Source organism: Jaculus jaculus, chromosome 13 (genome assembly GCF_020740685.1).
Source record: "Jaculus jaculus isolate mJacJac1 chromosome 13, mJacJac1.mat.Y.cur, whole genome shotgun sequence".
NCBI lineage: Eukaryota > Metazoa > Chordata > Mammalia > Rodentia > Dipodidae > Jaculus > Jaculus jaculus.
Genome location: NC_059114.1, coordinates 43,912,593 through 43,939,767, shown reverse-complemented (window position 1 = coordinate 43,939,767; position 27,175 = coordinate 43,912,593). Strand labels below are relative to the sequence as shown.

At 44.8% G+C, this 27,175-nt stretch overlaps 1 protein-coding gene across 1 annotated transcript; it reads right to left on the bottom strand.

Moving 5' to 3' along the window:
* Positions 1-1,005: 1,005 nt before the first annotated feature.
* Positions 1,006-26,824, bottom strand: Hdac3 (histone deacetylase 3). Its single transcript, XM_004664691.2, has 15 exons — positions 26,718-26,824; positions 26,527-26,609; positions 23,235-23,377; positions 14,663-14,744; positions 14,470-14,526; positions 14,296-14,351; positions 13,764-13,897; positions 11,451-11,531; positions 11,014-11,087; positions 10,789-10,853; positions 7,449-7,538; positions 7,276-7,334; positions 6,927-7,006; positions 6,494-6,651; positions 1,006-1,636 (listed from the first exon to the last, which is right to left on the bottom strand). The coding sequence occupies exons 1-15, from the start codon at positions 26,770-26,772 to the stop codon at positions 1,567-1,569; spliced, it is 1,287 nt and encodes a 428-aa protein (XP_004664748.1). The 5' UTR covers positions 26,773-26,824; the 3' UTR covers positions 1,006-1,566.
* Between the last annotated feature and the right edge of the window lie 351 nt (positions 26,825-27,175).

Below are 27,175 nucleotides of genomic sequence, written 5' to 3'. Positions count from 1 at the left end.
ATCTTCTCCCTTGGCAATTCCATTCATTCTCCTGGTTATGTTTGTTCCTTGTGTGAAAGAGAGCGTGGGCCTGCAATGGATGGACTGAAAACTCTCGACCACAGCTGGAAAAGATTGCAAGCACACATTCCTGGACAGCAGAGTCAGTGACTTACTCACTGGAGCCCCCAGTGCTTAGAATGTAGGGCCTGGTAACACCAGGAACTCTACTGACCTTGCTTCCTCCTAATCTGGCCTTTTCTTGTGCCCCAGACTTTTCAACTGCCAGATGAGAAATTGCCTGGAGCTGTCCAGCCCAGACTTTGAAATGTCCAGAATAGTGCCAAAATTTACTTATTTTCTAAGCTAGTCTAGTGTTGAGAAACAGAGTGAAAAACTAGAGTAACCCATCTAAATCATCCTTCCTTTCTGTACCACTATCGACATCTACATTTACCATACTCCTGATTGTAAACTTCCAGAAAAGGGTCCATTTGTGGTGAGTACAATATCCAAAACTGTTCCTTGCAACATCAGTTCATGAGCAGGTATATCCAACACTGCTGAGCACTTACATGTTTTATTTTAGTGTATCGTCTCCAATTAACAGCATCAACCCAAACACCCTGAAGCCATCTGCTATGTCTTCTCAAACCAGTAATCTGCCCAGGTTTATCTAACTCTTAAGCAGAATGTTCTATTAACTGCCCCTATGTAATCCATGTAGAATATATACAGGACCTAATGTAAAGTGTGACCAAATGTTAACTATGATTTTTATTACAGGAACCATCATCTCTTGTTTTTCTCTTCCTTCATACACAGGTAGCAAGAATTCAAATTCCCAAACCAGGCATGGTGGCACACGCCTTTAATCCCAGCACTCGGGAGGCAGAGATAGGAAGAGTCACTGAGAGTTCAATGCCACCCTGAGAATAATTCCAGGTCAGCCTGAAGTACAGTGAGAGTCTACCCCAAAAAACCAAAAAAAAAAAAAAAAAAAAAGAATTCAAGTTTCCAGAAAGGTACAAAAAATACCAACTTGGTTTATTAGATAAAAACAGTGGTGAAATGAACATAAAGCCAAAGTTAGAATAGGACATTTTCACATCCTATCTGAAAGTACTTCATCTGTACTTAAGATGCTAGGGAGCCGGAACCCTCTCCAAACCTTCACTCTTCAACTTCCCTGGAAGCAAGACTTGCAGTAGGCAGACCCAGGAGGATGTCAAAGGTGATCTCAGACTTGTCTACCCTTTCATCCATAAGTCTCTCAGGTGAAGGCAGGCAAGGGAGCAAATAAAGGCTTAGATGGGCTGAGGAATGGCCTCTAGACCCCACTGCCTATTATGTCCCAGAGATAGCTATCCATGCCCCTATCTCATCCCTAATAGGTACCATCATCAGGCTGTGATAGTAAGAGGAAGGGAAATGATTCTACAACAATATGTAGTCTCCAAAACCCTTCCCACAGCTAGTGAATGTCCTGGGAGTGGCCGGTCCAGGCCTGGGGGAGCCACAGCTTTCCCTCCAACACAACCAAGAGGTGAAAAGGTATTCCCTGGGAAACAGCATCCCAAGTTGCTCTTAAATCTCCACATCACTTTCCTTGTCGTTGTCATGATCTCCATCATAGAATTCATTGGGTGCCTCTGGCCTGCAAAGCAAGGGGAGAAATATCAAGAGCCCATTCTCCAAGTTCCAGTCTTCTCCCAGGACACTCTCCAAAGCCAATTCTCTGTCAAGAGAACCAGTCCTCTCCCTTCCACTGTTTGAGACTAAATGCTATGCATTCATCCATTCACGTATTTAGTAAATATTTATGAAGACTCCCCTTGCCAAGCACTGTCACATGCCTTAGCAAAAACGTTGAATCAGTCATACAAGGTTTTTCACTGGTCCTCGAAAAGCTTATGAGACCAATAATAAAAAAAAAAAAAAAAAAGGAAATAACACAGTAATTTCAGATGATGGAAAGTTCTATGAAAAATGAACTGTGTGAAATGACTGGGTGTGGTAGGAGGAAAAGGGTGCTATTTCAGATAAGATTATTAGGGAATAGCTGGAGCGATGTCTAAGCGGTTAAGGCACCTGCCTGCAAAGCCTAACAATCCAGGTTTGATTCGCCAGTATCTACATGAAGCCAGATGCACAAAATGGCACATGCATCTAGAGTTTCTTTGCAGTGGCTAGAGGTCCTGGCATGCCCATTTTCACTCTAATCTCTCTTCTTTCTCTGTCTACTCGCCAATAAATAAATAAAAATATTATTATGGCCGGGTGTGGTGGCGCACGCCTTTAATCCCAGCCCTTGGGAGGCAGAGGTAGGTGGATCACCACAAGTTCGAGGCCACCCTGAGATTACATAATGAATTCCAGGTCAGCTTGGGCTAGAGTGAGACCCTACCTCGAAAAACAAACATATATTATTAGGAAAGGTTGCTCAAAGAACCAAAGGCCCTAAGTCTATGAAGAAACTGGACAGGAAAGATCTCAGTTCTTTGTATATCCTGGATATTAATCCTCTATCAGATGTATAGCTAACAAAAATTTTCTGCCTTCTGTAGATTGCCTCTTTGCTCTATCTACACTGTACTTCCTTATGCACAAAAGCTTTTTAATTTCATGAGGTCCCAGTGGTTGATTAATGGTTTTACTTCCTGAGCAACTGGGGTTGGAGTCAGAAAGTCATTGTATATGCCAATATGATGAAGGATTTCCCCTACTTTTTCCTCTAGCAATTTCAGAGTTTCAGGTTTGATATTAAGGTTTTGATTCACTTGGACTTGATTCTAGTGCATGGAGAGAGATAAGCATCTATTTTCACCCTTCTACATATAGATATCCAGTCTTTCCAGCACCATTTGTTAAACAGGCTGTCTTTTCTCCAGAGAATATTTTTGGCATTTTTCTCAAAAATCAGATGGCTGTAACTGCCTAAGTTTACATCTGGGGCCTCTGTTCTGTCCCACTGATTTATGTGTGCCAAAGATCTCAAGAAGATCCCTCCAAACCTCAAGAGAGCTAAGTACAGAAATCATGAGGTCGAAGATGACAGACATATGCCAGAATGACACTGGGGCCAATACCACTGAGTCGTGTGCAGGGAAGAGCGGTGTTGAGAGTCAGAGGCAAAACAGCATGTAGGGCCTTTTCAGGCCATAGTGAAAATGGGATTTCTTCTAAGAAGAAAAGAAAGGAGAGTGTTAACAGAAGATTGACATAATGTTATAATTCTCAGTGAGAGAAGGGAAGGAAAAGAAACACAGGGCCTAATTTTGCTCAGTATTGGCTTTGTTCTTGAAAAACTATTCTCTGAGAGAATTGGAAAAAGAGAGAGAGGGGGAGAGAGAGAGAGAGAGAGAGAGAGAGAGAGAGAGAGAGAGAGAGAGAGAGAAGCTAAAGAACAAAGCCAGTCAAAACTCTGTCCACTCAGGGACCAAGGTCTCCTTTTCCTGTAAGTGCAAAGGTCAGTCAGGATTGAATCTCAGCCCTGATACTTCAATGGTTATATTACTGTAGCAAAGTTACTTAACCTCTTCAAACCTTAGATTCCTCCCAGTAGTCTCAGGATAAGAACCACCTGTTAGAGTTATCTGCCAGCAATAGAGTAATGATTGATTGACTGACTGATGGAAAGACAGATGACAGACAGATGAATGATACAGACATACAGACAGGCTATAACATATGCACTTAGTACGGAGCCGAGTGCTCTGCAAACCCACAAAAGCAGCAGCTCACAACAGTCGACAGTCGTGTGTGAGCTGGAGCTACAGGCATCAAAGAACAGGAAACTCAGTGGGTGGTCTGACAGAGAGGTAGGGCTTAGAAACAGGAAGAGGCCTTAGGCTTCTGCTGGCTGTTAGATGGGTGTGGTGTGAAGCTGACTAGGCCCAGATGTCAATATGGAACTACAGAAGAAAAAGCCAAGCCTAGAAGGAAGAACTTAAAAACAGGTGTTGCCAAACCAGTATCAATGAAAACCAGTATCCAGAAGTCAAGCCTCAGAGACCTGGACAAGCTCAGATGGAGACAACAGTTCGTTAGGCCCTGAGGCCAAATGTTTACTCAGGTTGGGGGAATAATGGGGTACCCACTGAGGAAGGCTAGAGAAGTCTCAAGGGTCAAAGCACTAAAGTGAAGGTCTAGATGGAGGCCAGAGCTCTGAGTCACAAGCAGAATTGGAAGGAGCTGAAAAACCAGCACAGCCAGCTTCCTCTCAAAGGCCATATGGAAGCAGGACTGGGTATCCCTCAAGGAGCAACTCCTATCAACTCCCTGAGCCAGGTAAGGAATCTGTTCCTTATGAAGAGTATCTTTCTCTGTCCTTCTGAGTTCTACTGGCTTTTCCTTTATTTTCTAGAAGGTTTTTTTTTTTTTTTTTGTAGGGAGAATTAATCAGAAATAAATATTTCATCTATATCTTAGAAGCTTTGTTGACAGGTGTGGTGGTGCACACCTTTAATCCCAACACTCGGGAGGCTGAGGTAGGAGGATCACTGAGTTCGAAACCACCCCAGTGCTAGAGAGTGAGTTCCAAGTCAACCTGGGCTAGAGTGAGACTCTAACACCAAAACAGCAACAAACATTCACAAACCTGAAAAACATAGCAAATACCTGTCCAGTTAAAAACTCAGAAGGTCTGAAAAAAGAGCTGGCTAGAATACAAAAGGCTGCTTCACACATTTTGGGAAGCAATTTGGCAACATATATATATATATATATATATATATATATATATATATATATATATATATATTGCACACAGCCTTTGACCTAGCAGCAACAATTCTAGGAATCTAACCCATTCAAACAACCATGAACGGATGTATAGATAAGCTACAGATAAGGATGCTATAGATACCACCTTCTATTTTTGTTTGTTTTTCAAGGTAAGGTTTTGCTCTAGCCCACACTGACCTGGAATTCACTATGTAGTCTCAGGCTGGCCTCAAACTCATGGCGATCCTCCTACCACTGCCTCCCCAGGACGGGGATTAAAGACGCGTGCTAGCCGGGCGTGGTGGCGCACGCCTTTAATCCCAGCACTCGGGAGGCAGAGGTAGGAGGATCACCGTGAGTTCGAGGCCACCCTGAGATGACAGAGTTAATTCCAGGTCAGCCTGGACCAGAGTGAGACCCTACCTCGTAAAACCAAAAAAAAATGAAAAAGACATGTGCTAGATGTCACCTTCTTTACTACAGTAATAGTCCCCTCCTCCCCCCAAAAAAAAGTAGAGGATAATGGAAATGTCTTCCAGTGGTAATCAGGCAAATTAAATTATAATTGCACAATGGAATATTATAGAACTGATAAAATACTGAAACTTATCTACATATACTACCATGGAAAGATGCATCTTAAGAGAGAGGCAAATTGTAAGTTGAAGGGCAACAAACATAGACTATTCTTATTTATGTTAACAACAACTATCCAAACAAGCCAAGTGTGGTGGTACAAGTCTATAATCCAAGCACTTGGGAGGCTGAGGCTGGAGGACCTCTGCCAGTTCTAAGCAACCCTGGGCTATACAGTGAGACCTTGTTTGTAAAACACCAAAAAGAGCCAGGGAGTTCGAGGCCAGCCTGGGCTAGAGTGAGATCCTTCTTCAAAATAACAACAATTAAAAAAATTAAAACACCATACAGGAACATCAAAGCCTTACAAATAAAACTCTGAATGTGTGTTTACATGTGCATGTCAATGTATACTTATAATCTACACAATATGGTCTATCCACAAGAAGAGACATAAAACTACATAGCACGGTGGTGGTTTAAACGTGAAATGCTCCCCATAGGCCCATGTGCTTGAACACCTGATCCCCAGCTGGTGGTGCTGTTTGGGAAGGTTGTGGAGCCTTTAGGCAGCAGGGCTTTGGAGGAGGTGGATCATGGAGAGCAGGCCTTAAGGTGTCACAGCCAGCAGGGAGCCTTTTCTCTGCTTCCTGACTGAGGAGATGGGACAAGGTCTCTCCCTCTGGCCTGTTCATGCCTTCTCTGACATGACAAAACTTCCCCTCTAAACTGTAAGCCTGAATTAAACCATTTTCCTTCCATAAGCTGCTTCTGGTCTGATATTTTGTCCCAGCAACGGGAAAGTAACTGATACAAGTGCTTATTTCCATGGAATGAGTCTAGACTGCATAAAAGCAAGCTTATTAAATTTTGATACTCATCCAGGTGTGGTGGCACACACCTTTGATCCCAGCACTTGGAGGCACTGTGAGTTCAAGGCCACACTGAGACTACAGAGTGAATTCCAGGTCAGCCTGGGCTAGACTGAGACCCTACCTCAAAAAAAAAAAAATAGTAATTTTTTTTCTTTGATACTGTTTATAATGTTTACAATAAACATGTTAGAAAAAAATAGCAAAAAGAGTAGGGAACCAACAGACTGAAAGAGGCAAGCCAAGGATAAAGGAGCTAGTGCCTTCTAATTACTTTTTCCCCTTAGAAGCTTCCCCAGTATGCCTGCGACACTGCCTGGTCTCGAGTCCCTGGCCCAGACCTGCTGTAGTTTTCTTCAGGACCCCTCTCCTCTGCATCGGCCTCATCAGTCCTGTCATAGGTCAGGAGGTCTGCAGGCACATCATGAATCTGAACACTAGGTGCATGATTCAGCATCTTCAGGTTCTCAAAGATTGTCTGGCGGATCTGGTCCAGGTACTGGTTACAGAGGAGAAACACAGTGAGCATCTCCTAGGGATTCCCACAGCATTCACCCTTCTACACTGACCATCCTTGGCTGAATGACAGTAGTATTTCAAGTTCAATTGATAACTGCCTCTCTCTTTACCCTGGAATGCCTCCTAGATGGTTAAGAGTGACAGTGGCAACTCAGAGCTATCTTCTCTTTGGTTTCTCTTACTTCCCACATCCTGGACCTCTCCAAGCACCTCCCCTCCACCCACTGTTGTGCCCAGCTTCTCCAAGCTGCTGACCTGACGGGAGTTCTGATTCTCGATGCGTGTGCTGACATCTGGATGGAGCGTGAAGTCCGGGGCAAAGTACTCGAAGTATTCTTGAAGAGAAGGCATTGGCAGAAGGGACTGATTAACCAGAAATATGGTCCAGACCTAGGCAGGCAGGTCCCCAGACTACCTGATCTCTTCTTCTCTCCCATCCTGGTCCCTTGTAATAATAGCTCACCCATCTTAGCTTTGCTCAGAGCCCAGAGAAGGGTTTAGTCTCTGGGAATGCAAAATTTCCCACATGCTTTCAAACAAGGTCATTCTGGAGGCTGGTGAGAGAGGAGTGTCTATTGTGGGAGTGTTGCAGGGTAGCCCTTACCACTATAGGGAAGCTCCTCACTAATGGCCTCTTCTACCAGCAGCGATGTCTCGTATGTCCTGAAACCCATAAGCAGAGGGGGTTGGCTGAGTAAGCTACAGGGTCCATCCCTCCAATCTCTGAGAGCCCACAGTGGGTCACAAAGGAAGATGAAAATCAGGGAAGATACTCACCAGCAGCGGGCAACGTTCCGGACAGTATAGCCACCACCACCTAGCACCAGCAGTGGAATATTAAAACTCTTGACATACTCAACACATTCCCTGTTAAAAGGGAACCAGAAAAATGAGTGGAGCCAAGACATACAATTGTACATATTGCTTGGAAAGGGGCAAAAGGAGCTACAACTCTTGATCTGGTAGTGGAATTCACTGGACTGTGCATTTAAGAGTAGTATACTATAATATTTTCTGCCTCAATAATAATTTTAAATTTATTTATGTATTTGAGATGGGGGACAGAAAGAGAGAGAATTGGGCGTACCAGGGCCTCTAGCCACTGCAAACGAACTCCAGACGCATGTGCCCCCGGTGCATCTGGCTTACATGGGGACTGGGGAAATGAACCTGGGTCCTTAGGTTTCACAGGCAAGAGCCTTAACCACTAAGCCATCTCTTCAGCCCCTAGTAATTTTAAAGTACACCCTCACTTCTGTCTTACTTGACACTCTCCCTGACACTTAGCTGCTTCAGCACTCCTGTCAGTGCCCCAAGCAGACTGTGACTTCTAGCCTTCAGGACATAACTCTAAAACTACTTCTGTCTGTCGTCAAACCCTCTGCCTAGACCATGTCAATGGCATCCAACTGGCATCTTGCTATCCACTCTGTCCCCTCCCATCCCACACCTTTCTTCATTCAACAGTCAGAACAGTAGGGTTTTTTAAAAATGTATTTATTTATTTATTTGAGAGTGACATAGAAAGAGGCAGAGAGAGAGAATGGGTGCTCCAGAGCCCCCAGCCACTGCAAACGAACTCCAGATGCGTGTGACCCTTTGTGCATCTGGCTTACCTGGGTCCTGGAGAATTGAACTGGGATCCTTTGGCTTTGCAGGAAAATGCCTTAAATAACTGCTAAGCCATCTCTCCAGCCCCAGAACAGTAGTTTTACAACACACTGACTAAAAAAAAAAAAATTTAATTACATTGTTACTTCTATGCTTAAAAATCTTTCAACAAGGGCTGGAGAGATGGCTTAGTGGTTAAGGTGCATGACTACAAAGCCAAAGAACCAAAGTTTGATTCCCCAGGACCCACATAAGCCAGATGCACAAGTTGGCACATGCGCCTGGAGTTCGTTTGCAGTGGCTAGAGGCCCTGGTATGCCCAATTCTCTCTCTTTCTGTCCCCCATCTCAAATACATAAATAAATTTAAAATTATTATTGAATTTTTTAAATTATTTTAAATTATTATTATTGGCTGGAAACCATGGCTCACCCATTCTGTCTATATCTGTCCCTCTCTCTCAAGTAAATATTTTTTTTAAATCCTTCAACAGCTGCCCATCACCTATAGACTGTAATTCAAACTCCTTACAAGAGTCTCAAGGCTCTGCATCATCCCGATGTGCCCAACTTACAAGCACCTCACTGTGAACTACACAGCTTTAAGCTTATCTCCAGTGTTCTGGCCTCACTGATTTTTTTTTTTTTTTCAAAGTAGGGTTTTGCTGTAGCTCAGGCTAACCTGGAATTCACTATGTTGTCTCAGGGTGGTCTCAAACTCATGGCGATCCTCGTACCTCTGCCTCCTGAGTGCTGGGATTAAAGGCATGCACCACCACGACTTACTGATTTTTATTTTCTCCCCTTCAAGACATTCGCTCTTGGGCTGGAGAGATGGCTTTGCGGTTAAATGCCTGCCTGTGGAGCCTAAGGACCCCAGTTCGAGGCTCGATTCCCCAGGACCCACGTTAGCCAGATGGACAAGGGGGCGCACGCATCTGGAATTCATCTGCAGTGGCTGGAAGCCCTGGGGCGCCCATTCTCTCTCTCTCTCTCTGTGCCTCCTTCTCTGTCTGTCGCTCTCAAATAAATAAATAAAAAATAAACCAAAAACTAAAATAAAATAAAGGCATGCACCACAATGCCTGTCCCAAAAACATTAAAAAAAAAAAAAAAGATATTAGCTCTTTTGGGTCTCAGGGCTTTCTTTAGGCCCTTGTCACTGTTTGCAGACGTTTTTCTCTGTTCGCTTTATGGCTCACTCCTTAGTCTCCATGTCATGGTTCTCATTTCATCTTCAAACCCTGTCCAAATAATTCTCTCTAATGTGAATTCCCAAGCCACTATAGTGATGCATACCTGTAATCTCAGCACCTAGGAGACTGAGGCAAGAAGATCGCAAGATGAAAGACAACCTATGCTAAATAGTAAGAACTTCATTCAAAAAAAAAGTTAGGCATGGTGGCGCACACCTTTAATCCCAGCACTTGGGAGGCAGAGGTAGGAGGATCGCTGTGAATTCGAGGCCACCCTGAGACTACACAGTGAATTTCCAGGTCAGCCTGGGCTACATCAAGACCCTACCTCAAAAAACCAAAAAAAGAAAAAAGAGAGAGAGAGAGAGAGAGAGAAAGGTCCTACCTTGAAAAACAAAGCAAAAAAAAAACAAACAAAAAAACAAACAAAAAAAAAAAACTATATATGACTGAAGACATGGCTCACAGTTGCTTGCAAAGTCTGATGGCCTGTGTACCCATGTAAAGCCAGATGAACAAAGTAGCACTTGCATCTGGAATTCATTTGCAGCAGTAAGAAGCCTGACACACCCATTTTCTCTCCCTAGCAAATAAATAAATAATTTCTAAAATAATAGTAATAAGATAAAAAAATAGATTTGCTGGGCATAATGGCACACACTTTTAATCCCAGTACTTCGGAGGCAGAGGTAGGAGGATCACCATGAGTTCGAGGCTACCCTGAGTCTATATAGTGAATTCCATGTCAGCCTGGGCTAGAGTGAGACCCTACCTCCAAAAACAAAAAGCAACAACAAAAAACAAACAAACAAACAATATATACATATATAGATTGTTCAATGCTACTCTTTCAATTTTTTTTTCCTTCCTAGGATTGTTTGATTTGGCTTTTTGAGATACCATTGGTCTTAATACGTAGCCCAGGTTGGCCTCAAACCCCACTGCTGGGATTATAAGCTTGTGCCATAATGCCAGGCTTCCTTTATAAGATTTAGAATAATCTACTTGTTTCTGTTGCTTATTTATTTTTGTCTGCTTCCTACAATGAACTGCAAATTCCATGAACATGTGCTCATCACATCCCCACCAGCCAGCACAATGCCTGAACGTAATGGGTGTGTAATAACAACCTGCTGTGAATGAATAATGCACCTAGGGAACATTGTGCAAGGTGACATTCAGTTCATGTACAATTTTAAGCCAGTTTTGATTCCCAAGAAGTGAGGCCCTTTCCCCAGCTACTGCCATTGCATTTACAGAGGCCCAAGGCCATTTGAAAACCTGTGGGAGAGGAAGGAGAGTAAGTCTCACCCATGTCCTCGGATGCTGAGATTGAAGCAGCCTAATCGATCACAGCCCAGAGAGTCAGCGCCACACTGCAAAAGACAAAACCCCAGGAGTGATTGTAACCTAACTGATGAGAACATCACTGAGTTCTCCATGTCCTTTCCCTCACCAACCTAGGGAATGTCCCCTCTCCCAGTTTCTTTCCCCAAGCCCACATGAGCCCACTTGGTGAGGTATTAACAGCATTACCTGAAGCACAATGCATGTGGGTTGGTAGAAGTCCACCACCTGGCTGATGACTGGCTGGAAAAGGTGCTTGTAACCTGGGAGAGGGCCAAAGGTGGGTACCTGGCACCCCAAGGGGATGGGGAGACAGGGAACAAAAGGAAAAAGGGGGTTGAGAGAGCATGGAGCCCAGGAAAGAGGCAACCCATAGAACCAACCACTGGTTCTGAACTTCTGGAGAGGTTCCAAAGCTGCTTCAAGGGACTGATGGACACTACTGTCCTTTCCAAGAACAAAATGCCCACAGTACGTTGCTACAAATTCCAGGTGTTTATGGTCCCTCTGAAAGCCATTTATCCTCAACGACACCTGGCCCAACAGTAGACAATACCAGGCAGAAGAGATCAATTCAAAGAGAGAAAGGAGGAGAGAGTGAGCAGGCAGAAGACAGCCATACTTACTCTGGTCATCAATGCCATCCCGTAAGGGCACATTGAGACAGTAGTAGCGGCCACTCTCTGCTCCAACTTCATACATGTCACCTACAAAGAAGTAGATAGTGGTGGCCATGCATGAGAGGTTCCCATGACCCAGCTATTCCATCTAGGGATCTCCACCCCAAGCACCCTAAGTCTCCTACAGCTTGTACTTATACGTCATTAACACCTTGGTTTTTAACACAGGGTCTTGCTATGTAACCTCCACTGGCCAAGAACTACATTGTTGCCCAGGCTGGCCTGAATTCTCCATCCTCCTATCTCAGCCTCCTGATTGCTGAGATTACAGGAATGTGCCACCATGACTGGCTCAACAATTACTTTGTGGTTTGTTTTTGGTCTTTGAGACACAGTCTGGCTACAAAGTATGACTGGCATGGTACTACACACTATGCATCCCAGGCTGGGGTCAAATTTATGGCAATCCTTCTGACTCGGCCTAGGATTATAAAGAATTTTTTTGAGGAACTACTGTGAGCTAAGATGTATACTGTTGCAGTCAGTTCCAAAATGCTAGGATGAACTTCCAAACCAGACACAGTTTTATGGGAGGAAGGGGATATATTTCATCTTACAGATCCAAAGGAAGTCCCATCAAGAATGGTGGAAGATGAGCTGGAGAGATGGCTTAGCAGTTAAGGTGTTTCTCTGTGAAGCCTAAGGACCCAGGTTCAATTCCCCAGACCCCATGTAAGCCAGCTGCACATGGTGGCACATGCGTCTGGAATTCATTTGCCCTGGCTAGAGGCCTTGGTGTGCCCATTCTCTTTCTCTCATAAATAAATAAGTGAAAATAACAATAATAAAAGAATGGCAGAAGAAGCTGGCTCCCATTCATAAATCCAAACAGAAAGAGAAAAAAAAATCACTAGCCAGCAAACACCAAAAAGCAGCAGGGAACTGCAGCAAGCAGGACCCCAGAGCTCACACCTGTCAGCATATCTTAGGGCTGGACTCCAGAATCTGCCGCATGACACCTCCTCCCACCACGTGTTGCAGATCCAAGTTACAAGCTTTTGTTGTTGTTGTTTGTTTTTTTGAGGTAGGGCCTTACTCTAGGTCAGGCTGACCTGGAATTCACTATGTAGTCTCAGGGTAGCCTCAAACTCACAGTGATCCTACTGCCTCTGCCTCCTGAGTGCTGGGATTAAAGGCGTGTACCACCATGCCTGGCTCCCAAGTTGCAAGCTTTAATAAAAACACCTGAGGATGTAGGGCATGGTGGCGCACGCCTTTAATCCCAGCACTCAGGAGGCAGAGGAGGATCACTGTGAGTTCGAGGCCACCCTGAGATAACATAGTGAACTCCAGGTCTGCCTGAGCAAGAGTGAGACTCTACCTCAGGAAAAAAAAAAAAAAAAAAAAAAACCACCTGAGGGCTGGCTGGAGAGATGGCATAGCAGTTAAGGCATTTGCCTGCAAAGCCAAAGGACCAAGGTTCAATTCCCCAGGACCCGCATAAACCAGATGCACAAGGTAGCACATGTGTCTGGAGTTCGTTTACAGTGGTGGGAGGTCCTCTTGCGCCCATTCTCTCTCCCCTTCTATCTGCCTCTCTCTCTCTTTTAAATAATAAAAGAAGAAATAAAATATAAAATAAACACCTGAGTCTATGGGGGACATACATTCAAACTACCATATACTGAATAAATAAACACCTCAGTCTATGGGGGACATACATTCAAACTACCATGTATGTACCTGTACTAAGCACAGGGGATACTGCAATGACTAACACAAAGCTCATGCTTTTGGAGGTAGACATGATAAAGAAGGAGAACCAAAGAAAAACATAGTAAATAAAAGTAATAGTGAGTGATATGCTGAGAAAAACAGACAGGATGTAACACATAACTGGAATGGACAGTAAAGCTTCTCTGAGGAGGGGACATCCTAGTTCAGATCAGAAAGCTAAGGAGTCAGTCATGGTGAAAAGCTGAAGTGAAGCCAGGTGTTGTGGCACTCACCTGGAATCCTACCATTCAGGAGGCTGATTAAGGAGGATCAAGAGTTCAAGGCCAAAGCTGGGTGTGGTGGCACACGCCTTTAATCCCAGCACTTGGGAGGCAGAGGTAGGAGGATTACCATGAGTTCAAGGCCACCCTGAGATGACAGAGTTAATTCCAGGTCAGCCTGGACCAGAGTGAGACCCTACCTCAAAAAACCAAAAAAAAAAAAAAAGAAGTACAAGATTTCAAGGCCAAGACCCTATCTCAAAAGAAAACAAAAAAAAAAAAAGCTGAGGGGTACAAAGGGCATAGTAATCTGTATTCGTACCTGTGCCAGGGAAAAAGTAATTTCCATATTTATGGAAGGACACAGTCATGACCCGGTCAGTGAGGTAGAAGGCCTCCTGAACGCCATCGCCATGGTGGATGTCAATATCAATGTAAAGCACCCGAGGGTGGTACCTGCAGTGAAAGCAAAGTCATAGTTTGGAACAAAAGCAAATCCCCCCCAGACTCACTCCTCCCAAACACAAGGTCTGGAATTACTGATAGTCTGCTTCTGGTCAAGTCAATTGAAAGTTCATCCCACCAGTTTCCTAGGGGCAGCCCTGGGCTCCAGCCTGGAGCAGGGTCAGGATGTGCAGACAGGGCTGAAATGTGAGCCAGCAGCAGGGAAGATGCAGAAAAGCAGAGGAAGAGGCAGCTTGAGTGAAGCATAGACAACTTGAGAGAAGTATCAGGAACTTGAGAGAAGCAAGTGGGGGAGGGAAGAGGTTGGGCTCAAGGCCTAGGCCAAGTCTCGAGGGACCGCAGCAGCTAATAATCCTATCAGTTTCCCCATCTCCTCCTCAAGTACTTACTTGAGCAGTTCCAGAATGCCAATTACAATGTCATTGACATAGCAGAATCCAGAAGCCTATGAGGAAATAGTCATGTGAACAGAGGAACAATTCTTTCACCCACCTGCTCCCCACTGCTATTCAAACCATCTAGCCTAGGGTAGCCACTGTTTTCCTCATTCCATCCGTACTTACCTCAAACTTCTTGGCATGATGTAAACCACCAGCCCAGTTAATGGCAATATCACAGATCTGTAAGATAAACACCCAATTCACAGTCCTCCCTGCCCACCCCTGAACCTGGGTGCCCTGTCATGGTCAGGGCTATGTACAGAATCTGGAGACCCACAGGAAAAGGCACAAGGACTCAGGGCTACAGGTACATCACCTTGTTGTTCAGCTGGGTTGCTCCTTGCAGAGATGCACCTGTGTAACGGGAGCAGAACTCAAAAAGCCCGGGGAAAACAGGGCTGCGGAGAAGAGAGGTGAGTTGGCACCCTCTTGCCTTTGTCCACTTCCCTCCTCATCCAAACTTCTCCAATCTCCACTGTTCAATAGCCCTTGCTCCCACTCCCACACACCTGAACTATCTGCAAATATATTCAACAAAGATTTGGGAGCAAATCATATGCCAACCCTTGGACAAACCATGGAATGGGAAGTTAAAAAAAAAAGTTTTGCCAGGTGTGGTAGCACACATCTTCAAATCTAAAAGCACTTGGGAGGTAGAGGTAGGATTGCTGTGAGTTTGAGGCCACCCTGAAACTACATAAAAGAAGTGAATTTGAGCGAGATCAACCTGATCTAGAATGAGACCCTACCTTGAAAAACCAAAAAAAAAAAAAAAAAGAATTCCAGGTCAGCCTGAGCTACAGTGGAACTCTACCTCAAACACACACATACACTAGCTGGGTGTGGTGGTGCATACCTTTAATCCCAGCACTCAGGAGGCAGAGGTCGGAGGATCACCATAAATTCGAGGCCACCCTGAGACTACATAGTGAAATCCAGGTCATCCTGAGCTAGAGTGAGACCCTACCTCTAAAAAAAAGAAAAGTTGTGAGCCATGCGTGGTGGCACGCGCCTTTAATCCTAGCATTCAGGAAGCAGAGGTAGGAGAATCACAGCAATTCAAGGCCACCTTGAGACTACAGACTGAATTCCAGATCAGCCTGAGCTAGAGCAACACCCTACCACAAAAAAAAAAAAAGAAAGAAAAAAGTTTCACTCTGCTTTCTAGTCGCATTTTAAGCAAAGAATTGCATCCCTGTTTATGTAAAACAGTAATGACAAGATAACCGACAAAAAACCTTCAGCACAGTGTGTGGTACTATCTTCATCCTTTATAAAAAGAAAAGGTGGGCTGTAGAGATGGCTTAGTGGGCAAGGCGCGCTTACCTACAAAGTCTAAAGACTCAGGTTTGATTCCCCATTACCAACATAAGCCAGATGCACAAGGTGGCACATGTGTCTGGAGTTCATTTTGCAGTGGCTGAAGGCCCTGGTGTTTCCATTTTCTATCTGCCCCTCTGTTTCTCAAATAAATAAGTATTTTGAAAAAGACCCCACAATTTAAGATTCCATTCATGTAACATTTCAGAAAAGGGGAGGGGGAGACAGTCCAGTGGGTTTTTTAACCACTGGCCTTCTGGCCCAAGTTTCATTCGCCAGCACCCACATAAAGCCAGACACAAAGTGTCTGGGGTACATGGCCATAGGAAGCAAGGCCAGAATTCAGAAGCTCACAAAGGAGGTGGCAACAGACACTCTGTCTTAAAAAGAAGGAAGGAGGGCTGGAGAGATGGCTCAGCGGTTAAGGTGCTTGCTGCAATGCCTAAAGACCCAGGTTTGATCCGCAGTACCCACATAAAACCAGACACACAAAGTGGTGCATGTATCTTGAGTTTGTTTCTAGTGGCTAGAGGTGCTGGCATGCTCATTCTCTCCCTCTCTGTCTCTTTTCTGCCACTCTCTGCTTAGAAATAAAATATTAAAAAAAATAAAATGAAAAGGAGAGGAGAAACACCCCAAGGTTGTCCTATGACCTCCACACACATGCCATGGAATGCACATGCTCATGTGTATACACACACACAAATAACAAAAATAAGAATAAAAACAAATAAATAAAAAGGAAAAAGAGCGAGAGAGATGGCTTAGCAGTAAGGTGCTTGCCTGTGAAACCTAAGAACTCAGGTTTGACTTCCCACTACCCATGTAAGCACAAGTGGTGCATACATCTGGAGTTTATTTGCAGTGGCTAGAGGCCCTGAAGCATCTATTCTCTCTCTTCCCTTTCTCTCTCAAATAAATAAACAGACATTTAAAATAAAATGGGAAAAAATTTAATTTCTCTTAAAAACTAGCTTGTATTTTTAAAATATTTTTTAAATTTTATTTTATTTATTTACTCCAGCAAGAGAAAGGGGAGGCAGAGAGAGACAGAACATGGGTGGGCCGGGGCCTCTAGCTCCACAAATGACCTCCACACACATGCACCACAATGTGCACCTGGCTTACATAGGTACTGGGGAACTAAACCTGGGTCTTTAGGCTTCGAAGACAAGTGCCTTAACTGCTAAGCCCTCTCTGTAGCCCCTCAAGTTTTTTTAAAAAATTTGTTTGTTTTTAGTTTTTTGGAGGCAAGGTCTCACTCTAGCCTGAGCTGACCTGGAACCCCTGGCAATCCTCCTATCTCAGCATCCTAAATGCTGGGATTAAAGGTATAAACCACCACATCTGGCCTAGGTTAAGTTTTTAAGCTCACTAGTAGAGTATATGTGCTGAACATGTATACACAATTAATAAATAAATCACTAATTTGAGCTCTCCAAGAAAATAGTACAGCTGGCACATTTAACCATGCCAAAAAGAAAAACAGAATTAGCTAGGGATATAGCTCAGTGGTAGAGCTCTGGGTTCAATCCCCAGAACAAACAGGGCTGGAGAGATCCTTAGACGTTAAGGGACATGCCTATGAAGCCTAAGGACCCAGGTTCGATTCTCCAGGTCCCACGTAAGCCAGACGCACGTAGTGGTGCATGCATCTGGAGTTGGTTTGGAGTGGCCAGAGGCCCTGGCACACCCATTCTCACTCTCTCCCTCACTGTCTCTAATAAATAAATAAATTTAAAAATTAAATCTAAGCCATGTGTAGTGGCACACACCTTTAATTCCAACACTTGGAAGGCAGAGGTAGGTGGATCACCATGAGTTCAAGGCCACCCTGAGATTACATAGTGAATTCCAGGTCAGCTTGGGCTAGAGTGAAACCCTACCTCGAAAAACCAAAACTAAATAAACAAATCTTTAAAATAAATAAATAAACAGAATTATAGGAAATGTTATGGTTTTTCAAAGGGTTTGGAAAGAATTAAGTGTTTAGTGGGGTCTGGGCAAGTGCAAGGACCTGAGTCCGGATTCCAGTAGCCACATAAAAGCTGGGTGTGGAGGAGTCTGCCTATAATCCCAGAGCTCAGGAGGTGAAGACAGGGAATACCTGGGTCAAGTTAGTTAGCTAGACTATCCAAATCAGTGAGCTCTGGGTTCAGTGAGACCCTGTCTCAATAAATAAAGTGGAGAGCAATAGAAGGAGACACTTGACATTGACCTCTGACCTTCACACCTATGTGCATACATGGACATGTGCACACACACATATGGGGACACACACGCAAAAATAAAAAATTAGGGGCTGGGGGGGTTTCTGGAGAGATGGCTTAGCGGTTAAGGCACTTGCTTGTGAAGCCTAAGGACTCAGATTCAATTCCCCAGTACCCACATAAGCCAGATGCCTGTCTGTGAAGCCTAAGGACCCCCATTCAAGGCTCCATTGCCTAGGACCCATGTTAGCACAAGGGGGTGCACGTGTCTAGAGTTTGTTTGCAGAGGCTAGAGGCCCTAGAGCACCCATTCTCTATCTCTCTCTGCTTCTTTCACTCTATCTGTTGTTCTCAAATAAATAAATAAAAATAACAAAAAACTTAAAAAAAAAGAGGAAGGAAAGAGGGAGGGGAAGGGAGGAGAGGGGAGGGGAAGGGAGGGAAGGGGAGGAAGAAAAAGAAAAGAAAGGTTTGCCAGGCATTGAGGGAACACACCTTTAATCCCAGCACTCAGGAGGAAGAGACAGGAGGACTGCTATGAGTTCAAATCCAGCCCGGAACTACAGAGTGAGTTCTAGGTCAGCCTGGCCTACCTTGAAACAAACAAACAAAAGAGCCATATAGTACAATCAGTTGTGTGTGCATGTGTGCGTGTGCATGCGTGTGTGTGTACATGCATGAGAGCACCAAGGTCTCTTGTCACTGTAATTGAATGCCTGTCGGGCTTTATGTGGGTATTAGGGAATTCAACCTGGGTGGCAAGCTCTGCAAACAAGTGCCTTGAATGGCTGAGCCATCTCCTCAAGCCCCCAGAAATTATTTTTTTTTTAAGGGGAAAAAAGCAAGGAAAATCCCTGATTCTCCCCTGAAACACAGATGAGTATAGCTACAGCTTAAGTTTGACAAGAAAACTACTGTAGCACAAGCTGCACAGAGGGTTTATTCCCTAACTGCAAAAGACTATCTCCAGGGCCCCAGCTGTGGCCTAAGCACTGACTCTGCATTCCAAGACCAGGAAAACAACCTCAAAACCCCAGCAGCAGGAGCAGTAACAGAAAAATGAGAAACCATCCAAGACAGCATGTGATTCAACACCAAATGGAAAGCATGTGACTCAACACCAAATAAGCAGTATATGCAGGGCAGAGCTCTGTGGGCTGGGCTGGTCAAGAAAGGCTTTATGGAAAGCCAAGCATGGGGCCACATACCTGTAATCCCTGCACTGGAAGACTGAGGCAGGAAGATCATGAGTTCAAGAACAGCCTAAGCAACATAATGAGACTGTTTACAGATGTATGTCACCATGCTTTTTTTTAAATCTCAACATGTGGGAGGCTGAGGCAGTAAGATCATTGCAAATCCAAGGCCAGCCAGAGATACACAGCAAGATCTGTTCTTAAAAAATAATAAAATGAAATGAAATGGAAGAGAAGGAGAAAGAGAAGAAGAAAAGGTAGGGGTGGGGGAAGCTTCATGGGAGTGGTGTAAAGTCTGAGAAGGCTGAATAGAGAGCCAATGGCATTCCTTCCTGTGAAGATGAGGTGTGGGGGCCATGGTGGGAAAAGTGCTCAGTGCAGCGTAAGGAGCTGGCCTCTGTCCTTCAGCCTATTCTGTCAGTAGGACCTTTCAGGGTCACAGATTAGTGAACTAGTTTGAAAAACTGGCTCTGAGCCAAGCATGGTAAAGCAAGACTATTATAATTCCAGCACTCAGGAGGCTAAGGTAGATTCACTGTTCTAGTCTACTTTCACAATCACAAGTTCAAGGCCAGCCTGAGCTACACAGCAAGACCTTATCTCAAATCAAAACAAACAACAACAAAAAATATGAATCCTGCCACCCCATTCACCAGTTAGATGACTCACACTAAACTACCTAAATTTCCCCAAACTTCCATTCACTTATGTGTAACATCAGGAAAAGGACTATTACATTTCAGTGTTGCCATGAGAATTAGTGGATGTATTAGCAACTCTTAGTATAAAACCTAGAAGAGTAATTTCTCAATAATGGGAAGAATATAGGAAAGTCTATAGGATTAACAACCTAGTTTTTGTAAGAAATAAATTCAAGGGGGAGGAGGAAAAACTAGATTAAAAGTCTCAAGATACATCAACCAAGTACCATGTATGGGTATTGTTTAAATCCTGATTTAAAGGGGCTGGCAATTAAAAGCATTTATTAGCCAGGTGTGCTGGTTCCCGCCTTTAATCCCAGCATAGGTAGGAGGATGACTATGAGTTTGAGGCCACTCTGAGACTATATAGAGAATTCCAGGTCAGCCTGAGCCCCTACCTTGAAAAACAAATAAACAAAAAAAGCACTTATTTGCAAAGCCTGCAGGTGCAGGCCTCGGTTCAATTTCCACCCACATAAGCCAGACACAAAAAGGTGATACAAGTGTCTGGCACTTGTTGTAGAGGCAAGAGGCCACGGAGCACCTATACACACATGCACACATGCAAATAAATGAATAAATAAATCCTGATATAAATAAAGTATATTATATATAATGTAAATGTACAGATTACATTATTTGATTAAAGAATTACTGTTCACTGGGCATGGTGGTACATACCTTTAAGCCCAGCACTCCAGAGGCAGAGGTAGGAGGATCGCCATGAGTTCAAGGCCACCCTGAGACTACATAGTGATTTCCAGGTCAGCCTGGGCTTGATGAGCCACACCCAACTTTGAAAAAAGCCAAACAAAAAGAATTACTATTAACATAAGGGTATAATTAGAAACATATAATATTTATATGGCATCTGGAAGTTGCTTTAAAATCATGTAATATGAGGGGCTGGAGAGATGGCTCAGCAGTTAAAGGTGCTTGCTTACAACACATGACAGCCTGCGTTCGATTCCCCAGTACCCATGTAAAGCCAAAAGCACAAAGTGATGCATGTCTGGAGTTCATTTGCAGTGGCAGAAGGCCCTGATGCACCCTTTCTTTTTCTCAAATGAATTATGTATATATAATATATATATTAAAAATCCTCTAACATGAAGGGATAGAAATGAAAAAAGACTGCTGGGAAGTGGTAGCATGTGACTATAATCCAAGCACTTGGGAAGCTGAGACAAAAGGATTTCAAGGACTAGAGAGATGGCTTAGCAGTTAAGGTACTTGCCTATGTAGCCTAAGGACCCAGGCTTGAGTACCCAGAATACATGTAAGCCAGGCACACGTGGTAGTGCATGCATCTGGAGTTTGTTCACAGAGACTAGAGGCCCTGGCATGCCCATTCTCTCTCCCCCTCTCTCTACTCTCTTTCATAAGTATTGAAACTGATTGGAGAAGGTATTAGTAGTCACTGTTGAACTTTCAGAAGTGTTTGATATTTTTCCTATTAAACATTTACGATTGAGTACCTAGTAGCGTTATAGTTTATTATTTTTATTTTACTTTATTTTATTATTTTAGAGAGAGAAAGAATTGGCACACCAGGGCCTTGGCCACTACAATCGAACTCCAGACACTTGCACCACCTACTGAACATGTGCTATATTGCGCTTGCCTCACCTTTGTGTGTCTGATTTCCTTGGGGTCTGGAGAGTCCTTAGCCTTCGCAGACAAGCACCTTAACCACTAAGCCATCTCTCCAGCCCTAGTTTATTATTTTCCTTGGCTATATACTAGAGTGTTGCAAGAATCACAGCTCACCTTTGTTACCAAGTCTCTCTCCCAGCCCCAGTCCTAACCTTTTCTGCATGCAGTGTAAAGTTTGTGTTAACCTAATCTGGCTGGGGATGATGTAGCAGAAAATAGGGCTAGCATGTGCAAGGCCATAGGATTCAATCCCTAGCACCATTAAAAAAAAAAAAAAAAAAAAAAAATTTAAAAAGCCCTAGTCATGTCAAATCGCTCTCTGGTTTTGATGCCTTCTCTCTAGAAGTAAAAACACTAATTTGGGCTGAGGAGATGGCTCAGTGGATAAAGTGTTTGCCACTCAAGCCTGAGTACTAACTTATAGCCCCAGACCCTAAGAAAATAGCTGGGGGTGCTTGCCTGCAAAGCCTAACAACCCGTGTTTGATTCTTCAGTACCCACATAAAGCCAGATGCACAAAGTAGCACATGCATGTGGAGTTCATTTGCCATAGTTGGAGGTCCTGGCATGCCCATTCTCTCTGTCTCTGCTTGCAGATAAAACACACACACACACACACACACACACACACATGTGTGCACATATATATGTATGTATGTATGTGTGTGTGTGTTTGTGTATGGTATGTTTGTTTTTGTTTTTCAAGGTAGGGTCTCATTCTAGCTCAAGTTGACCTGGAATTAACTATGTAGTCTCAGGCTGGCCTTGAACTCATGGCGATCCTCCTACCTCTGCTTCCGGAGTGCTGGAATTAAAGGCATACACCACCACACCTGGCTATTAAAAGAAAAATATTTTTAAAAAAATCTGAATTCATGGAGAGCTTCTGTAACCACAGCAAACTGATGAAAAGATGAGAAGCAGAGACAGGAGACTCTCAGGAAGCTTGGAACTTGCTGCACACACAAAAGCCAACAGCAGCAAGAACAAGAGAAGAGACCCTGATCAAAGGATGTGGGAGAGGAAGTTGTCCTGTGACCTGCACATGTGTGCCATGGCACCTACATGCACATGCACACACACAAACACACACAAGCACACTAATTCATACTATTTCCTTCCCCCTCTCCCCCCGAAACCATATAGCAAAGGCTTGCCTGAAACTCATGATGTGGCCCAAGCTACACTTAAACTAACAATTCTACCTCTGCCTCCTGAGGACCAGGGTTACAGGCAGGAGTCACCATGCCCTGCTCAGGCTCCATACTTTTAAAAGGCCCCATCTATCTCCTCAGCCTCCATTCAAATCATTCTCCTCTTCATATTCTGCACACAGCCGTTTTCCTATTCCTCAAATGAGTCATAGTCTACCTTACCACCACAGCCTCTTAGTTCATGTTGCCCCTCCTGCCTTCCACATCCCTCTCTTCACCTTCTGATCACCTTTTGTCTAATAACTTATTTTTGTCCAGACTATAACTCAATCTCTAATTCTTCCTCTGGGAACATCCCTACCCTGAGCGAGATAATTCTGCCAGATATACACTGTCTGTCATGTACTTCTTCACAGAACTTAATATAGGTACAATATTAGCATTTGCTTGCTCTTCATCATTGATTCCTACTTAGCACAGGGCCTGTCTTAGATCAAATGACCAGTAAATGTTCACCGACAAAACAAATGAGTAAATGATAATCCATTGACAAGTAGGCTCCCTTTGTATTATTCATCACTGCTAAAAGACCTCATGAGGGGCCTGGCATCAAAATGAAATAAAAATAAAAGTCCCAGTCTCCCTACTTACCAGTCATCTCCCACATTGAAGGCATTAAGGCTTTTGGTGAAGCCTTGCATATTGGTAGGGCTGACTCTCTGCAGGAAGTCAATGTAGTCCTCAGAATGGAAGCGGCACATGTCATGCTGGGAGGCCTGGTATGGCTTGAAGACCTTGGGATGGAGACACAAGGTGAAACTGTTACCCTGGGTACTGCCTAGGTGACCTTGATGAATTCCTTCCCTGTCCTAATTGTGTTTGTATTAAAGGACAAGATGCCTGAAGGACAGAAACTTCTCTTGTGTGGGCTAGCCAAAACAAGATGGGCCTAGGATAGCTGCCAGATCGTCTAGACAACCTCTAATCCTACTATAGACACATCTGCATGCTAAATGACACCCCCTAGCACCATGACATGACAATTGACAACTGCCATGGCAATAACTGTAAAGAACCAAAGACAGCCAGGCCCAAATACCCAGGAATTTTCTGCCCTTTCCCGGGGGGGGGGGGGGGGAATGAATATGCCTACCCTTTATGAGTCTACCCCTAGCCCTCATTTATTTTACTCTGTGTCCAAGATCTCTCAACCTCTAAAACTTAGGAACTTTATCTCCCAATTCTATTCTTTTTTTTATTTAAATCTTTTTATTTATCTATTTATTTATTTGAGAGTGACAGACACAGAGAGAAAGACAGATAGAGGGAGAGAGAGAGAATGGGCGAGCCAGGGCTTCCAGCCACTGCAAATGAACTCCAGACACATGCGCCCCCTTGTGCATCTGGCTAACGTGGGACCTGGGGAACCAAGCCTTGAACTGGGGTCCTTAGGCTTCACAGGCAAGCGCTTAACCGCTAAGCCATCTCTCCAGCCCTCCCAATTCTATTCTTGACCAATAAAAGTCCTTCAGTGCTCAATGGTGTACTGTCTTGTTACTGGTTCCACATTCCAAGAGGGGAAAAGGGCCCAGTTTGAAAGTAAAACTTAACAAGCCCAGGCAAGGTCACACTTATGGAGCTAAGACTACCTACAGTGAACCCAACCCTGGAGAGTATCAAGATCCACATATGACAATCCTCCCAGCTAATCCTTATTATTCTGAGAGACAAGATATGACAGTCTAAGAATGAAAAAGACAGGCTATTAATCAGGTGGGCTATTTGGGGGGGAGGGGGAGAAGGTTCAAGCTAGGATCTCCCTCCCCAGCCCAGGCTCACCTGGAATTCACCATGTAGTCCAGGTGGCCTTGGTCCACCTACCTCTGCCTCCTGAGTGCTGGGATTAAAGGTATGCACCACTTCACCTAGCAGGTGAGCTATTTTTTTGTTTGTTCATTTTGTTTTGTTTTTTTCAAAGTAGGGCTTCACTATAGCCCAGGCTGACCTGGAATTTACTACGGAATCTCAAGGTGGCCTTGAACTCACAGTGATCCTCCTACCTCTGCCTCCCAAGTGCTGGGATTAAAGGTGTATGCCACTACGCCCAGCTAGTTGTTGTTTTTTTAATTTTTTAAAATTATCTTTGAGACAGAGAGAAGGAATGGGTGCACCAGTGCTCCTAGCCACTGCAAACAAACACCAGACACATGCACCAATTTATGCATCTGGCTTACATACGACCTGGAGAATCGAACCTGGGTTCTTAGATTTCACAGGCAAGTGCCTTAACCATTAAGCCATCTCTCCAGCCCAGGTGAGCTATTTTTATCAAGACCTCTGAAGACCACTTCTTCTCATCTCCAACCCAGCCTATCCTACCTTCTCAACTTCAACTTCTAACCCTCTTGATTTGTTTCCAAGATCTTCCATTTTTAGTTCCCATACTAATATCCCCTAGGCTGTGGTTCTGTCCTCTCTCCATTGTAGGAGATATATGCTAACCTAACTGGAACCCAGAGTGCTAAACCAAAGATTTATTATCCTTAATGGGGGGCAGAGGTAGAGAGGAAGGATCACACAATAGTTTCAAATTGGACAATAGCTTTTCTTCTTCTAGAAAATACATACAGGGACACACAAGCAATTTTTGGGGATTCATAGATACCTGCACTAATATCAGCTCAGTCTTTTTGTTTAAAAATCATTATTTATTTGAGAGAGGAGAGAAAAAAGGCAGATATGAGAAAAAGAGAGAGGGAGAGAATAGGTGCACCATGGCCTCTAGCCACTGCAAATGAACTCCAGACACATGCACCAACCCTGTGGCTTACATGGGTCCTGAGGAATTGAACCTGGATTCTTTGGCTTTGCAGACAAGTGCCTTAACTGCTGAGCCATCTATCCAGCCACAGTTCAGGCTTTTCTATGCCCAAACCACTGCTTGGGGCTCAACATGGTGAACACATTTATACTAAAGGCTAATTAGCTCCATGGTGCAGGAGGGCTGAGTCTGTCCTTCACGGCTTTAAGTCCAAGCTGGGGAGAAACAACATATGTATATATGGGAGATGGGAGAGTTGGGTGTCAAGTAAGCAGAACCACATAAAGATATTCTAGACTGAAAAGGGAATTCCCAGAACATTTCCTGGTCTGCACACAACAACACACTCTCATGCACACTATATACAGGGCTGCATAATCCTCCCTGGAGTTCTAGCTCTTCACAGGTAGAGAAAGGTGGCAGAAGAGAAAGAATGGAAGTTAATCGTAAATCTCATACCCAAACATACTGATCCAGCCCCCGACTCCCACATCCCCAGGGCCACAACACTGCCCACATCTTAAAATGCCAGGGGAGGAGTGGCTAGAGGTTTAGCTCACTTGCCAAGCATATTTGAAGCCCTGGGTTCAAACTCCAAGACGGTAGGATAAATTTAAAATAAGATGCAGAGCGGGATGTGGTAGTGAATGCCTTTAATCCCAGCACGCAGTCGGCAGTGGTAGGAGGACATGCCCTGAGTTTGAGACCAGCCTGGGCCTACACAGTGAGTTCCAGGCCAGCCTGGGCTAGAGTGAGATCATAACTGGGGGAAAAAAAAAAAAAAAAAACTAAATAAATAAATAATAAGATGCAGGGAGGATAACATTTTTTGCCTTCAAATCGGCCAGTAATCCTAGGCCTATGGCTGGTCGGGTAAAACTAAGGTCAAACGGTGGCGGATCTGAGGTCAAAATGTAATTCTCATTGAGTCTGGGGCCACGTCCCCTCCCTCCCCCCTCCCCGCTTCCCCTGAACGCACGGTCCACAGGGAATGTTCCCAGCGCCTTCCACAGCTCCTCCTCCCCAGAAGCGGGTTGCACCTGGCGCATTCCGTCCAGCCCGCCGATCCCTAAGGCCGCAGCCCGATTCCAGCCCCAAACCCCGACAAGTGAGGGGACTCACGATCATCTTCTTATAGAGTCCATAATGCAGGACCAGGCTATGAGTCAGTGCCAGCCGATGGGGCTTCATTGGGTGCCCAGCTCCTGTGGGTGGGGAGAAGAGAGTTGGTCAATTCCCACCCTCGGAGTTTGCAGTCTGTGCTTCGAAACCTCCCCGCCCCCAGACCCTCGCGCTCGGCCCTATGCCCTCACCGTAGTGGAAGTTGCCCACGTCGGGGTCATAGAAATACGCCACGGTCTTGGCCATGGTGCTGGGGGGGACCAGGCCCCGCGCCGCCGCCGCCGCCCGCCTGCCGCCGGCCGCCGGCCCCGCCCCCGCCGTGCGTGCTGCGCAAGCACGCAGACTAGCCTGCGGGACAGAGGCTCGCCCCGCCTCCCGCGGCCGCGCCCGGCGCGCCCCCTGCCGCAGCTCCGCCCCTCGCTCCCCGTAGTAGGTTCTGAGACTCGAGCTTCGTCAGGGCTTGGGCGAGGACGGGTGGCATCAGTCTTAGGATGCGAGGGCCATTTCTTTCTGGGCGGGGGGTGACGTCCTCGGGGAAGCCGTGCCATCTCATCACGCCGCTCACCCCCAAACGGGTAGCCGGCCTTTGTCACCTCTCTAGGAACCTCCGAAGATCCGGCCACGCTGCCCTTCTCAGGTGCAGAAAGCC